Genomic DNA, 15,700 nt, shown 5'->3' with positions numbered 1-15,700 from the left:
GCCCATTTCGTCCCGTTTATCCCTTCCTGCTATCCCGTTTTCGTCCCGTCCCGCGTTTCCCGTCTGTCCCGCGTATTTTTTTTAATTTTGTTTTTGAAATATAATCGCTGGGCAACAGTCTCCATTGCAAATTTAGCCGTTCCCGACGGCCATAAACGACTATAAACGGCCATATTTAGCCGTTCCTAGAAGGTGGCTGCATAGATTAGGTGCGCTTCAAAAGAATTATATTTGTATGTGAAATTTGAAAGTTCAATTAATAAAATAAAAGGCTCTAAGCCTTGAATTTTTTTATGAATTGTCTTACACTCTTAGTTACTTAATCGCTTGAAATTATATAAAATAAATTACAACTCTATTATAATTACTAAAATATTTCATTACAAGTCTTTTGTTTTAATATTTTATAATTCTTTACTTAGTTTTCTAATTTTCTTATAATTTATTAAGTTTTAAGTTTATTAAATAAGTCAAAAAACTAGCCGTTGCAAACTTTAAAAACTTAGTCATTGTCAAAAAATTAGCCGTTGCCAAACTTAATGCTTAAATAATATATTTTTTTTTTAAAAGCGGTCACTTAAGGCCGGCGAAACCGTCCCGTCCCATCCCGTTTGTTAGCGGGATGGGATGGGCCTACTGTTTCATCCTGTTTATCCCGTTCCGTTTAGGCCCGTCCCGCCACCTTCCCGGCTAAATTTCATCCCGTCCCGTTTATTTGGTCCCGTCTCGTCCCGTCCCGTCGGACAACCTTAGATCATGTCAAAGTTCGGAGAAAAACTTAACAACACTCGATGTTTATACAAAATTAATAAAAAAACGTATTTTTCACACATTTATCATTTAACCATGGAAGTGAAATGTATTCTGACTTCAATTTATAATTGTTACCAACAAGGATTGTGGTGTAGTAATATGTACTCCTTCATTCTTAACCCGAAGTCTTGAATTCGAGTCTTGTGTATGAATTCGCCTTTATTAAGTACCATGTTACCCTCCAAAGTTGAACTTCCCATCGCAGATCCATATTTAGTCGGGTCCCAATATGGGTACCAGACACCGGGTGGAAAAAAATTTATAATTGTTAAGGCTGAATTTCTTGATTTAGTGTAAACATCAAGTGCGGGTATGTTAGATGTGTCTGATCATGTCAAAGTTCGAAAAAAGTACAAGCACTTTGTGTTTACACCAAATCAATGAATAAGACTGTATTTTTTCATTCACACATTTATTATTTAACCATGGTTAAGGAATATGTATTCCGCCTTCAATTTGCAATTGCTGAGATATCTCTTGGTTTGGTGCAAACATCGGACGCGATTAGGTATTTACCGTCAAATTTCCTCATGAAACAAGCAGCAAAGTTGAAAAACTTCAAAGAAGCAAAAAATATATAGAAAAGACTATTAAAAGAATCAATTTCACTATTCTGTTTTGAAGTTTCTGATTACAAAGAATGTATTGTATTTGCTGTTCTTTCTTATGAACATTGAGCCAACAATAAAAACTTCAAGGAAAATGTGATGAAAAATCCACCTTAACAATCAATTCCCACTTTTCTTACATATCAAGAATAGAAAGAAAAGAGAACTAAAAGAATAACTTGAAACTGATTGTGTAAAAAAAGTTTAAGGGAACTGAAATGAACCTCCAATTTCAGTGGTACCTGCTGGGGGATTGATTGCAACCCAAAGAAGTGAAATGGTGATGGCAATAAGTCCAGACCAAACGAAAACAATCGTTGGCGTTCTTCCTCGTCTTCCCATCAGTCCTTTCGCGAAAGGATAGAGATGCGCCAACACCCAAAAGCTGAAGAAAACGCCTCCTAGCAAACGACTCCATTGTGGTATTGTGCTATATATTGTCCGGCTGAAACCAACTGCTATCGCGACCAAGTTTACCATCATGATTGTAATAGGTGGAATCATCAAGGATGTCCATTTGATGATATAGAGATCAGCAAACTCATCGTCGTTTTCATCACCAGCAGATTTCGACGTTAGAGTGAACGAAATCTCAATGCCAGCAACCACTTTTAGCAGGCCCTGAAGCACAGCAGCAAGATGAGCACTTGTCCCTCCGATTAACCAAAATTGCTCGTTACGCCACCACTCTTCCAAAGCAATGCCGGACCACTTGATCTCAAGAATAGCAAGCATGCAGAGAGTTAATGAGATGACAAGGAGATACACGAGAAAGGTGATATTAAGGCTCTGGACGATGAATTGACCTGAGAAAAGTGAGAGTGCCGGGAGGAAGCAGTAGACAATCAGGAATATTGAAGTGAATGGGTAAATACCGACGTTGAGGTAAGCAATCCGTTGTAAAATCTTCATCTTCGGACTAGCCAAAAAAGCATTATTTCGCGAGAAGAAGATTTCGACAGAGCCAGTAGCCCATCGTAGGACTTGGTGAAGCCTGTCGGTCAGATTGATTGGTGCAGTGCCGCGGAATGCATCTCTTTTTGTCACACAGTATATAGATCTCCAACCCCTATTATGCATCCTATAACCTGTTACCACATCTTCAGTGACTGACCCATAAATCCATCCAACTCTATTTCCCCATTCGGTTTTGTCTTCGTACCAACACGAAATGACACTGATTGCTTCGGCAACAGTGGAAGCATCAAGAAGTTCTCTTGGAATAGTTAGTGCACCAGGAGGCCGTCCGTTCTTTACAGCAGGGTGATCGGCCAGTGGTCTACCTTGGAATTCGGCCACCGGGATCGATTCAATGAGGACATTAGAGTTACCAAATCTTTTAGGAAACAAAGCAAGATCCATTTCCTCATCATCAATGTCACCCATTCTAAGTGCCCTCTTTTCGTCAGAGACGCTGGCTTTATTCTTGCGCCGACCAAAGCAACAGCTGCAACAACCAGGGTGGTAGTCCTTTGCTCGTGGCGGGTCAAAACCATAAAGAGCAATCCTACGGAAGAGGCAACCGGTCCCCACATAAACTGGACCTTGAAGGCCGTCCAGGGCACGCATATTCACATCAAAGAAAACAGTATTGTGATTTGCATAGCGATCAGAAGGATCAATCCCCTCAAACCGCTGAGGAAACTGGACATAACAAATACGATCCCCACCCCGGTCCATCATAAAACACATGCCTTCCCTTATTGCCTGTGAGTTGTAGATGTAGTGGTCACAGTCAAGGTTTAGAATAAAAGGGCCATTGGACATGACAGCTGATGCTCGGACCAATGCGTTCATGGCTCCAGCCTTCTTGTTGTGATCATAACCGGGACGCTTCTCACGAGAAACATATACCAGCATGGGGAGCCGAATATCAACTTCTGTAAAATCAATCATACTGCCGTCAGCAGTTGTACCACCGTGCAACGATTCGTCACTTGGAGGTTTTAACATCACCTACAATTAGCAAGGAAACCAAAATGATAAAGCGGTCTAATAATTGTGAATCAAAGACTTTTAAAGGGCAGTCTGGTGCACAAAGTATCCCGCGTTCACGCAGGGTTGGAGAAAGGGTCGCACCCTAAAGGGTGTGATGTAGGCAGTCTACCCTAACACAAACATTAGTGGCTGATTCCACGGCTCAAACCCGTGACCTATAGGTTACACGGAGACAACCTTACCATTATTCCAACGTTCCCCTTCGAATAAAAGACATTAGGCAAAAGAAATTAGGCAACAAAATCGACGACCCCCCAAACTCTTAAAGAAAATGGGATGACAACGTATTATTAGACGCTATAAACAAGCATGATCAATACCTGTATGATTCCAGCATGATCACCCTTAGAGTGCTCAGGAGCAGCTACCATCCAAGTTCCAGGCCAGTGAGTTCCATCTGCCATCCAGGTGGCCTTAGTTATCTTGATCGGTTCCAAAGGTTCGTCCCCGGCTCTCTCTCTTTGAAGCTTCAAAGCCTTGATTTCCTCTCGAGCATTATAGGCATCAGAACGCCGACGAATTGAATCAGGAAGGCCGTTGATACGAACCTTAAATTCATCGTATTCACGCTTAACACGTCTACGGTCCTTGACAAAATCTTGACGTACTTTGTTCTTGTAAGGGTCTCTCTTCAAGCTGAAGTAACTCTCAGGATTCCTTGGTTCAATATCATGTTTACGACAAAAAGGGACCCAAATGTTAGCAAAACTTGCAGCTTCTGCCATTGCTTCAAAAGTCAAAAGAGCACCTCCATCATCGGATACATAGCAAGAAAGTTTTTCCACAGGGTAATCCGTTGCAAGAATAGACAGTATTGTATTTGATGTAACTAGTGGTGGCTCTTTCTCTGGATCTGCTGTAGAAACAAATACATCCATTCCTGGAAGATCAGATTTTCCAGTGGGATTGGCAGGAGACGGAGTTTCAAACTTTTCTTTTAAAACACTGAGATCAGTAGCACGATTGACGGGGCATAACTTTGGAAGCTGGTCGAGTAGCCACGAAAATGCAAACCAAATCTCACAGATTATGGACATATACCACAGCCATATAGCATCATTGTTGGGATGACTGACCCTCCATTGAAGAAAAAGTCCGAGTACAATAATACGAATTAAGATCAAAAGCCTGAAAACATGGAGATTTTCAAGACAGTTTCTCAAACAACTTAAAAAATCACAAGAATAAGATACCTATCCCGCCATCTAAATATGTATATTCTAGATATAAACACATTAACAGAAAGGGCATCAAAGTCCTTCAATACTATATTAGTAAAACAACCGCAGACCTAGTAAAAGTTCACTATGCTTTGGAGAATCACGTTATGTCCAGTGGCAGAGCCAGGAATTTTACCAAAGGGTGTCAAAATATAAAAAAGTATAACACACGACGAAAATAAGGGGAGTCAACATATATTATCTACAATTAAATATAAATTTTTAACCTAGCTAAACATTGTAATTTTTCGGCAAGGGGGGGGAGGGGGGTCAGTTGGACCCCTTAGCATAAGGCGGTTCCGCCACTGGCTATGTCGACCGACAGCATAGGAGTATTCAAATGTACTCGACAAAGGAAAAATATTTGGATCCTGTCTCTCAAACACGGTAAGCATTAAGCACATCAACAAAAGTTGACAACGTATACGATGGTCCCCCTACAAAGTTATTCCAGATTGATCAAAGTATACCAGAAGGAAATATTGGTAAGTAAAACTTATTTAGCTTTAGTCATTGAGTGAAGGGGCAATAGTGAAACATCAGAGAGCAGAGCCAAACAAGTTAAAAGAATAAGTCACTATGCAATTGGATTTAAAGTCAGTCATTCAATATTAGTGCTTAAAATACATGTAACAGAGAAGACAAATAAATAGTTGTTGAAACTACTTGGAACTAGAAATTACCGGTATGGGCTGAGAACTGCAGCAGGTATGTTCAGCTTACGTGTAAGTGGCCTCCACGGCTTGTTGAGAAGTTCAGAATGCTCGCCAATGTCATCGTCTTTATCATTTCCAAATCCCTCATCCTGTGGCCATATAGCATTCCCATATCCATATGTTCCTTTCGTCTCAAATAACCATCTATTATGATCAAAATCCCCGGTTTGACTCCTCATCAACCCTGACTCGCTCCTTACGATGGCTGACTTATTAGCTGATCTCATCACTGATAACCTCCTATCCATTTTAGACATCCCAACATTTGAAGGTAAAGACAATGGTTGTCTAGAGGGATCAACATCATTCTCAGTCAAATCAGTGTTCTTGTATGGCTCTTTACAACCGGGACAAATCCCGTCACCTGTTTTCACAGCATCAACATAACAATCTTGGCAAATTTTAAAATCACATTCGCAAGGAAGAATATCTTCACCCCTCCCATCACTCATGACTTTTCCATCACAACCTTGTATAGCACAAGATGACCCTTTAGTACCAGCCATCTGAGGATGATTGGTTTCTGAGTCAATCACCTTATCCATCATATGTGCACGAGTTGCACTCTTATAACCACCACTAAACAAGGAATTCGACACGTACTGTTCTTCAACCCGTCGTGAAATGGAAGGATCAAAAGGTTGATTATCAGGTGTCGGAGGCATATGCACCGTGTAGTTTGCAAACTCAAGAGCGCTAATCTCACTATCCAGGGATTCCCTAGATAAGTTCACATATCGACCCGATGAAGTTCTCCTCGCAAAGGTCACACCCGGAGGCTTAGCCTGCTGTGAGTCTGAAGGTTTGAAGGATCTTCCAGCCATTTTGCTATAATTTATGCAACAAGATTTCACTAGAACCTGAAACTGCACAAAGGTAATGAAGCAAACAGATAATTTTAGCTAGCTATAAATCTAGAGGCTCATGTACTCTAGATTTCACACAACACTTCCATTTGAAACAGCATAAAAGAAGAGTTGGAAAGGGACAAAACAATTAAAAATCTTTTGCAGGCCAATAAAACAATTTTAAAGAAATTATGACCCAACCCTTTGTTGCTCGGACTCTACAAAAATACTATTGCCCCCTGTCCGATCCTCCATAAATGCACTATTTTTGGAGTATTTTAGAGTCCGAGCAACATAGACCCGACCCTCTTCCTCTCCCACAATTTCTCTAGCAACCAACAACAGCAACAACAACCCTAGTGAGTTACCAAAAGTGGGGTCTGGGGAGGATAGTATGTACGCAGAGCTTACCCCTACCCTGGAAGGTAGAGAGGCTGTTTCCGATAAACCCTCGGCTAAAGACCCACAATTTGTCAAGCCATTTCATCTTTTCATTTGATTAAAAGATTGCATTTTTAGTCCAAACACAAGAAAAAGTTCATATTACAACAAAAATCAGAAATACAAAAAATGTACCTATAGTCTTGATGAGGTAGAGAAAGAATAAAGGATCAAGATTTTCCTACACCATCTCTAAGAAAGTCTCAAGCTTTCCAAAAACCAAAGAAAGAATGGAAATTCAGATGCTTCTTTCAATACAAATCAATTGATATACATATGAACTATATTGGCATGCATAAGTAGTGAGATATGTGACCTCCACTCCTTGTCCAATACATATAAACAACTACAACAAATTTTAATATATAATATTAAACAATCTGCCTACCAAAGGCGTGTAAGAAACATTCAAAGGAAATGCTAATAAAAAAATTTCAGATTCTCAACAACATGCAGCAGCACATACATACATGTATACAAACATTACAAATTTTACAACTGTAACAAAAAGCTTTAATGGGATCCCATCAAAATGTTACAACTAGACTCAGTCTTTTAATTATCCAATAAAATTAACTTTTCTTAATTAAATTATTAATATTCTATATTAAAACAAATACCCCTTCACTCTTTAAGTCTCAAAGATGGAGTCTTTATGACTTGGTATTAAGTACTAACAATAGAAAAAAAATGGACTTTAATTAGCAGTTACCAACCTCAGAATGAAAAAAAGAACAACCCCAGATGAGAAAGATTCAAACTTTACATAGAAAATGATTTAAAGACTCAATTTTTGACACCTTCCAATGTAAATAGCAAATAGCAGCCGGCTATTGACACACAAAAAACACAATATCTAAGTATTCATATGTTCCAAGAATATGTCTATATAGAGTATACACACACATATACACATATATGTGTGTGTAAAATATATAGAGTATATTTATGTGTGTGTGTGTGTGTGTGAAGTTAGAAAGGAAAGTGACAGACTGAATAAATGAGTCACCTTTTATGTGACAGGAAAAAGAAACAGTCTCTTTTTTGGTTGTTTGAGAATTTTAAGAAAAATATGGAAATGGAGATTTGATGGATTTTTTTACCTTAACTGTATGTAGTTATTATTATTAAGATTTTATTAGGTAATTTATTTAGAGAAAGAGAACGTGAATTTAATGCTAGCTATAGAAGATGTTCATATGTATACTTTTCCTGCTGCTTTATTTTCTTGCCGAGTAAGGGGAAGAAATAATATTTTGTGAGGATATTTTAGAGAGAGAGAAAGCGGAAATATGGGGGATCTAAAAGTAATTATCGGGAATTTAGGGGGTCGGTCTAAAACACGCTTTACGCGGTAAAATCTTTTTGGTGGGATACTTTCACAATCTTTACAAGTTACAACTGGAACCAGTAATAAGGAGAAAAGTAGTAAATGAAAAAACTATAGCTTAAAAAGAATTTATACTCATAATGTATATAATATAAACCCAACGTGTAAAAAGTCTTAAAAGAAACAATATACTAGTATATTACATACTTATGTTACGTAAATAGGCCTGGATAACCCTTCTAATGAGAATGTATATAATCATATTCCGACCTGATCTAATATTGGATGAACTTATATAACCATAGAGTTGACTCGATCATCATATTATAAGTTCATAACCCTAGTTCATTCTCATTTTGAGCAGAATAGATCTACTAATTCTTTGATTCCAGTTAGTAAGGACATTGAATTAAAAAATAGACCCCGGAAACTAAAAAAGACTATCCTGAACAATAGCATCTAAATGTGCAAATATCATAGTAGCAGCAGGGTAAGTCAAATCGTATGCGGGTATATAAGTTGTTTGAATATATATTAAGGACTCTAACCCCGAACTCATGCAGGATTCATGAATGCAACATTTGAAGTAAATTTTGGATCAGCACATAATCCATAAATGTTGACAAAAACAATGGATTCAGTTCTACTTTAACCTAATAACAAAGTTTCACACGTAAAACCAACCGTTCCCTTTACTTGTTCCCTTAATCTGGTCATGAAACCTATATGTATGACAACTCTTGAAAAACCTCTTCCTTCCTATTTAACTCATATAAGTTCACTTTAGAAATTAGACATAATAAATTTTAAATAGGGTCCAAAATGTTTAATCGTTTTAAGATATTGAATTTGTCCTAGAAATCAATTATCAGGTTAAAAGGTGAACTTGAGCAATAAAGGAAAATATATCACAGGTACATATATGTAATACGTAAAATTGGCAACATCAAGCTCTTGTAGCTCAGTTGGTTAGAGCACCCGTTTAGTAAGCGGGAGGTCTTGAGTTCGACTCTCAACAAGAGCATTAATATATTTTAAGTGCAATTTTGTCTTTTAGAATTTTATGCTGTATGTCCTTTTTTATGGCTACTTTAGTAATTGTTGAAAAGTTAGTCAAAAACAATAGAGAGGCATGAGTAAATGTGGAAATTAAAGGGGAGTTACTAAACTATTAAGTATGTTATTGAGTAGAGCGTTTATTCTGCTTGATTAATTTGATATATTGGTATTTAATAGTATATACTTTACATAGTTAACAAGAAACTTCAGTGACGAAATCACTGCAGTAGAATTCAAAATCTTGAAATTGAGATGCAGACTAAGTTCACCTAAAAACTACAACTATTTCTTGAAATTAGATATAATTTCAATTTTCTACTTTATGACACTCATTCATTTTTCGTTTATAGTCAAATGAACGACATAATTGTATAACTGAATTTTTTTTTACTTTAAACTTTTCAGTTTACCTTTAATAACATACTCTTACAGTGATAGCCAATTGGAATGTTATTCGTGTTCAAAGACTACAAGTTTCTAATGATACATTTAGGATACGTCAAATATTTTTTTGGTGACCTCATCCCTTCAGCTTGTCTTTTATTAGCAGCCTTCCATTTCTGTAGCCACATATTAAATATGGCTTTAGGTCTAGCATTGTTCTGGAACATTAAGCCTTTTCAATCCATTTTAGAGTGTATTGGTATCAGTTGTAAGTATATGTGCTTGATCATACTCTTTTGTTCATCAAATGGTCTGTGAAGTTGGTTGATGATCTGTTTAGCTTCAAGGATCTTCCTTATCATCCAACTTGCACTCTGAGGGATGCTCATATCATCAATCTTTTATCCTTTAACATAATAAGCATGGATCCACTTGATCCACAACTTATCTTGCTTATGATTTAGGTCCTAGTAGGACTTGGCAATTGCAGCATTGTTCCACATCTGCAGATTAGTAAGGTTGAGTCCCTCTACAGATTTAGGGAGGCATACCTTTTCCCAAGCGAGCAGTGATTTTTTGGTATTCACATTTCCACTGGACCATAGGTAGCTTCTACAGTAAGCCTCAATTAATTTGACAACTTTAACTGGTAGTGTAAACAACTGAGCCCAATAAGATTGTATTCGAAACAGCACTGTTTGCACCAACTGAGCTCTGCAAGCATAGGATAATTTTTTTGATGTCGAGGATGTTATTTTTGCTACTATTTTGATAATAAGGGGCTGCCACTGAAGAATAGATACCTTTTTAGTGTATAGTGGAACCCCCTAAATATTTAAAAGGCAATTGCCCATGAGAGTAACCAAGAGCTTGAATGACAGTTGCCTTTTGCATAGGATCCATATCCCCACAATAGATTGCACTCTTTGACAAATTAGCCTATAATCCCGAGGCAAATGAGAATGTCCTAAAATAATTATGGAGCCTCTGCACTTATTCTAGCTCACCCCCTAACAAATAGTAATAAGTCATCCGCAAATCACAAGTGAGTGATGCTCAGTTTGCTATATCGAGGGTGGTATTTGAACTGTTTATCTTGTTTCGGTCCATTGAGTAGTCGACTCAGATACTCCATAAGAATGGTGATATTGGATCTCCTTGCCTCAATCACTTAGCTGCATTAAAAGGCTCTACTGATTCTCCATTTAACAGAATGAAGTAATCCAATTATGAAGCATTTTTTTGAAAAACACTTTAGAGAAAAATACACTTAGAAGCACCTTTTTATAAAAGTTTGGTCAAACACTAATTGCAGCTCAAAAGTGTTTTTCAAATTGATTAGCCAAACACAAACTGTTTCTCACCAAAAGTACTTTTTTGAAAAACACTTTTCAAAATAAGCAGATTTTTCCAACTTGGCCAAACATGCTATAAAGTCAACTAAAAACAACAACTATTTATTGAAATTACATATCACTCTCTTTGTTCTATTTTTACGACACTCATTCATTTTTCCTTTGTTGTCAAATGAACGACATAATTGTATAGTTGAAATTTTTTAACTTTAAATTTTTTCAGTTTACCTCTAATAACATACTCTTATAGTGATCGCCAACCGGAATATTATTTGTGTTTAAAGACTACAAGTTTTCTAATAATACATTTAAGATACATCAAATATTTTTTCCTTAATCTTCGTAGCTATGCAAATACAACAATACTAACAACAACAACAACAACAACAACAACAACAATAAAAAATTCAGTGTAATTCTAAAAGTGGGATCTGGGGAGGGTAGTATGTACGCAGACTTTACCCCGACCTTGTGAAGATAAAGAACTTGTTTTCGATGGACCCTAGGCTCAAAGGAAGCATAGTCACAACATTAGTGAAAAAGAAATATGATAGTGTGAAAGCCACGAGAAAAAAAAATATGAACAATAGCAAGATAACAAGATAACCGAAACAAAAGAAACAATATTTAGTAATAAAAATCTAAGAATGAGGAAATACGAAAAAAGTATTGATACTACTAATATGAGAAAAAATAAGCTCGACTACTTATTAATATTCTCGATCTCCACACCCTCTTATGAAATAAAATTGAGGGAGTAACAACTAACAGGTATTAGTGCCTAATAAATAGAATTTTATTATAAAATCTTGAATTATTGTAGATGTCCATAACCACCATAGGAGTAATGCTCACTACTCTTCTCCATTATCTTCATAACTTTCACTACTATAATACTTATGGAATTATGATTGTAACTCCATAACTTCCCCATGATCTTCCTCCATGATCTCAAATGCTTAATGACATATTCAATGACATATTTTTTTCATTTTTCATGCCTATATAAAGGCCTTGTAATAGATGGAAAGAACACACAATTGAAGAAGAAATACGAACCTCTCCTCTCTTTCTCTCTATATCTCTTAGTTTGTTTTTCCTTGTTCTATATTGTTACTTTGAACTATATTTTATAACACGTTATCAGCACGAGTCAGTCTTTATTGTTGCCTTCAAATTGAATTTGATTTTCTCCTTGAGATTGAACTGTTTGATGGTGCTGCTCATTGAAGTAAATCAGGTGATATGTTCTAATATTACTTTATCCCCTTTTTGATTTGCTAACTCTTTTTAAGTTGTGTTTTTCTCTTCGGAATAAGGTACTTGTTTTTGAAGTTGTGCATTTTTATGTGAAATCTGCTTTAAGTTTTATTTGTGATTATAATCACTTCTATATAACCATACAAAGCAGAATGATCATTTGTTTCATATATAATGCAGAATCCAATCATAAATTTGGTTGATGCCTTAATAGTTTTAATTTATCAAACAGAAAGTGACCCTACCCACCAGATTAATATGTTTATATATATATATATATATATATATATATATATATATATATATATATATATATATATATAATTGTTAAACTTTTCTCTTCTTACATGACTCTGTGACCAATAAAATTTTATGTATTGCCTACATGTTTTGTTTTTAACATTCGCTAAGCATACGTTCCAGAATGTTTAACTATTTGCAAAGGAATTGATTGATACAGTAGTTAGTTCTATTAGTTCATAAAGGATATTTCTAATATTGAGCTTAATAGCTATTGATACACGTTAACCAGTAAGAATTAAGTCTAATTACCAAGTATTTTATCACTTTGAGTTTGACGTAATATTTAGTGTGATGATTAGTGTTTATTGAAACTTACTTTCTGATTTGTTTAAAATGGTTAGAAAATTTTCTTACCCGTTCTAATATTTAAGATTACTTGTCTTCCTGGCTTAAATGCAATATCTGTTACATACTTTCTTGTTTTGATGGAAAAACAAGAAATACTCTCAGTAACTTGTAATACTTTATTACAAGCCACTTTGTAATAACTCTATTATAAAGACTTTATAACTCGACTAACTCTAGCCAAGACTCAAACACAAAGGTTTAAGGTTTACAAAGTGATTTGTTTTACCTTCCTTGATGTTAATAATGCATTTGTGACATCACTAGGATGATGTAAGCAAGGTAGGTAAACGACATTCCCCATAAAGTTGACTGCTACATTGTTTTTGCACTATAGCGTGTGCGGGCATCAACTTTACAGCTGGAGCAGTTGACTTGTACTGTTTCCTCGGGAAACAATAGTTATCTGTTCCCTATGTTGTTCCTCTGACTCTGAAGAGTTGAAGCATATTCCAAGCTGGAACCTTTCATCTTAAGGTCTTGAGGATATGTAACTGGTTCCTTATCTGGTTCTTGGCAGTAAGTTTGTTAGATCATCAAAACATAAAGTAAGATAGTTGTAACCTATGAGTTCAACATAGTAAACAATATCGTAATAAATAAGTGAATTAAAAATTATAAGAAATATTATCAATGAAACTTTTGATCCAATACATATTTGTGTACTAATATACTATATGTAAACTTATCAAAATCAAATGTTATCTTCATTCGTGGCCCGTGACCGGAAGATTTTAATTTTTTTTATTTTTTTTTCTTCTTCACAAGCAGTGAAAATATTAATCTAGATGAATAACATAATTAAAAGATATATATATATATATATATATATATATATATATATATATATATATATATATATATATATATATATATATATATATATATATAAAAAAACAAGAAACAAGTTAGTGAGGGATTAATAGGTTAATTCCTAGGTTGCATAGGTTGTAATCTAAAAGTTGCTCAGTAGTGAAGTTGAAATCCTACAAGGGTAGGTCGTGGTTTTTAATCCTGTTGAGCTGAGAATTTTCCACGTAAAATTCCTCTTGTCATCTACTTACTGCTGCGTGTGTTCTAGTGGAACTGATAGAGAACCTGGTTCTCTATAGAGTTTGGTGAACCCTTATATTGTATCAATTGGTATCAGAACAGGTTTTTTCTATCAGGTTAACACCTAGAAAGGATCCTCATGGCTGCTCTTCTAAACTTCGAAGAAATCCAGTCTACTTACAGGCCACATAGGTTCAATGGACAGTATTACGGATGGTGGAAAACTAGGATGCACGACTTCATCATGGCTGAAGATTCTGAGCTATGGGATCTCATATGTGACAGACCCTTTGTTCCCACCAAGAATCTTGGCGACCCAGCTGTAGCCATTCCCAAGATGAGGAAGGAATTCAATGACGCTGATCGAAAGACCATAGAAAAGAACTTTCGTGTAAAGAAAATTCTTGTTTGTGGCATTGGTCCTAATGAATATAACAGGATATCGGCATGCCAATCTGCAAAAGAAATCTGGGAGGCTCTTCAGACAGCTCACGAAAGAACAACACAGGTTAAGCAATCCAAGATCGACATGCTCAAAACTGAATACGAGCTCTTCAGGATGAAAGATGATGAATCCATCCAAGATATGCACACTCTCTTTACCTCCATCATTAATGAGCTTCACTCTCTTGGTGAAACTATTCTAAGAAACAAGCTTGTCAGGAAAATCCTTAGTGTTCTGCCCAGTTCTTGGGAAAGCAAAGCGAATGCCATTACAGAGGCGAAGGACTTGTAAACACTGACCATAGATGAACTTGTTGGCAATCTAAAAACATATGAAATAAAGAAGAAGAAGGATAATGAAATAAGAGAACCCAAAAAGGAGAAGAAACTGGTCCTCAAGACAGACAGCAATGATTCAAGTGGTGAGGATGGTGATATGGCTTACTTGACAAGAAGATTTCAGAAGATGGTTCTCAGGAATTGAGGCATTCCAAAAAAGGGAAGTTCTAGCAAGCCAAAGAATTATGACCTCTGTCATAAATGTGGCAAGCCAAAATACTTCATCAAGGAGTGCCCTCTCTTAAAGCAAGATCAGTACAAAAATAACTTTGCCAAAGCAGCCAAGAGGAACCTGGTTCCTGATAAACGCTTCAAGAGAAAGAATGCCACTAACAATGTTGTAAAGCAAGTTCTTACTGCATGGGGAGACTCCTCCAGCGAATTTGAAGAAGAAAATAATCATGGTGATAGTTCAATGATAGCAATAGAAAGCGAAGAAACTGAGTATGACTCAATCTTTGCCTTGATGGCTCAGTCTGATGATGATGAAGATGACGACGATGATGAGGTAAATTTTCTGGATGTTCAGAGAAATCTGAAATCTTATTCTCCTAAAAAACTCATGTCTTTGTAAAATATATTAATTGATGCTTATCACAGTCTTATAAATGATAAAGATGATTTAACTGTGGAGTTAGGAGAAGCAGAACAAACCAGAGATGACTTAGTAATCGTGGTTGTTGACTTAAAGGAAACAATTGAGAACCTGAAGAAAGAGAAGGATGCCTTAGATGAAAAAATTACAAATATAGAACATGAAAGAGATGATCTAATGGTCGATGTGGTAGACCTAAAAGAGACTTGTGAGTGTGTAAGAAAGGAAAAAGAAGTCTTAGCTGAGAGAGTTTCTAACATTGAGCATGAGAGAGATGACATATTAGTGGTGATAGTGGACTTGAAGGAAATAATTTGAGAACTTAAAATAGAGAGTAGGCCTGAAAATTCTCAAAAGGGAAAGGAAGTTGCAAGCGAGGCACACATTAAGAACTAGGAAGAGTGAAGAGTGATCTTGAAAAGTCACTCAAGTGGACCTGGTCCTATGATGTTATCACTGGCATGTACACCAACAATAGGGAAAACAGGCAGGGGATTGGGTTCCAAAGGGAAAAGATTACCTATAACCCTCATAGCAAGTATATTACTGTACCTGATAATTGGTTTTGCACCCACTATGGAAACACTGG

At 36.2% G+C, this 15,700-nt stretch overlaps 1 protein-coding gene and 1 non-coding gene across 3 annotated transcripts; one reads left to right on the top strand and one right to left on the bottom strand.

Annotated features, from left to right (window-relative positions):
- Window positions 1-1,403: 1,403 nt before the first annotated feature.
- On the bottom strand, window positions 1,404-7,596 carry LOC104116757 (cellulose synthase-like protein D3). Of its 2 annotated transcripts, none has more exons than XM_009627690.4 (4): window positions 7,361-7,596; window positions 5,323-6,221; window positions 3,740-4,547; window positions 1,404-3,377 (listed from the first exon to the last, which is right to left on the bottom strand). In XM_009627690.4, the coding sequence occupies exons 2-4, from the start codon at window positions 6,177-6,179 to the stop codon at window positions 1,626-1,628; spliced, it is 3,417 nt and encodes a 1,138-aa protein (XP_009625985.1). In that variant the 5' UTR covers window positions 6,180-6,221; window positions 7,361-7,596; the 3' UTR covers window positions 1,404-1,625. The 2 variants fall into 2 exon arrangements, with proteins under 2 accessions (XP_009625985.1, XP_009625984.1); XM_009627689.4 differs by lacking the exon at window positions 7,361-7,596 and adding an exon at window positions 6,780-7,301.
- Window positions 7,597-8,924: 1,328 nt separating this feature from the next.
- TRNAT-AGU (transfer RNA threonine (anticodon AGU)) lies at window positions 8,925-8,998 on the top strand. The gene has a single exon. It is a non-coding gene; the product is annotated as a tRNA-Thr (tRNA).
- The last annotated feature ends 6,702 nt before the right edge of the window (window positions 8,999-15,700 follow it).

Source organism: Nicotiana tomentosiformis, chromosome 12 (genome assembly GCF_000390325.3).
Source record: "Nicotiana tomentosiformis chromosome 12, ASM39032v3, whole genome shotgun sequence".
NCBI lineage: Eukaryota > Viridiplantae > Streptophyta > Magnoliopsida > Solanales > Solanaceae > Nicotiana > Nicotiana tomentosiformis.
Note: the sequence above shows the minus strand (reverse complement) of the source record. Positions and strands in the feature narration are given on the sequence as shown.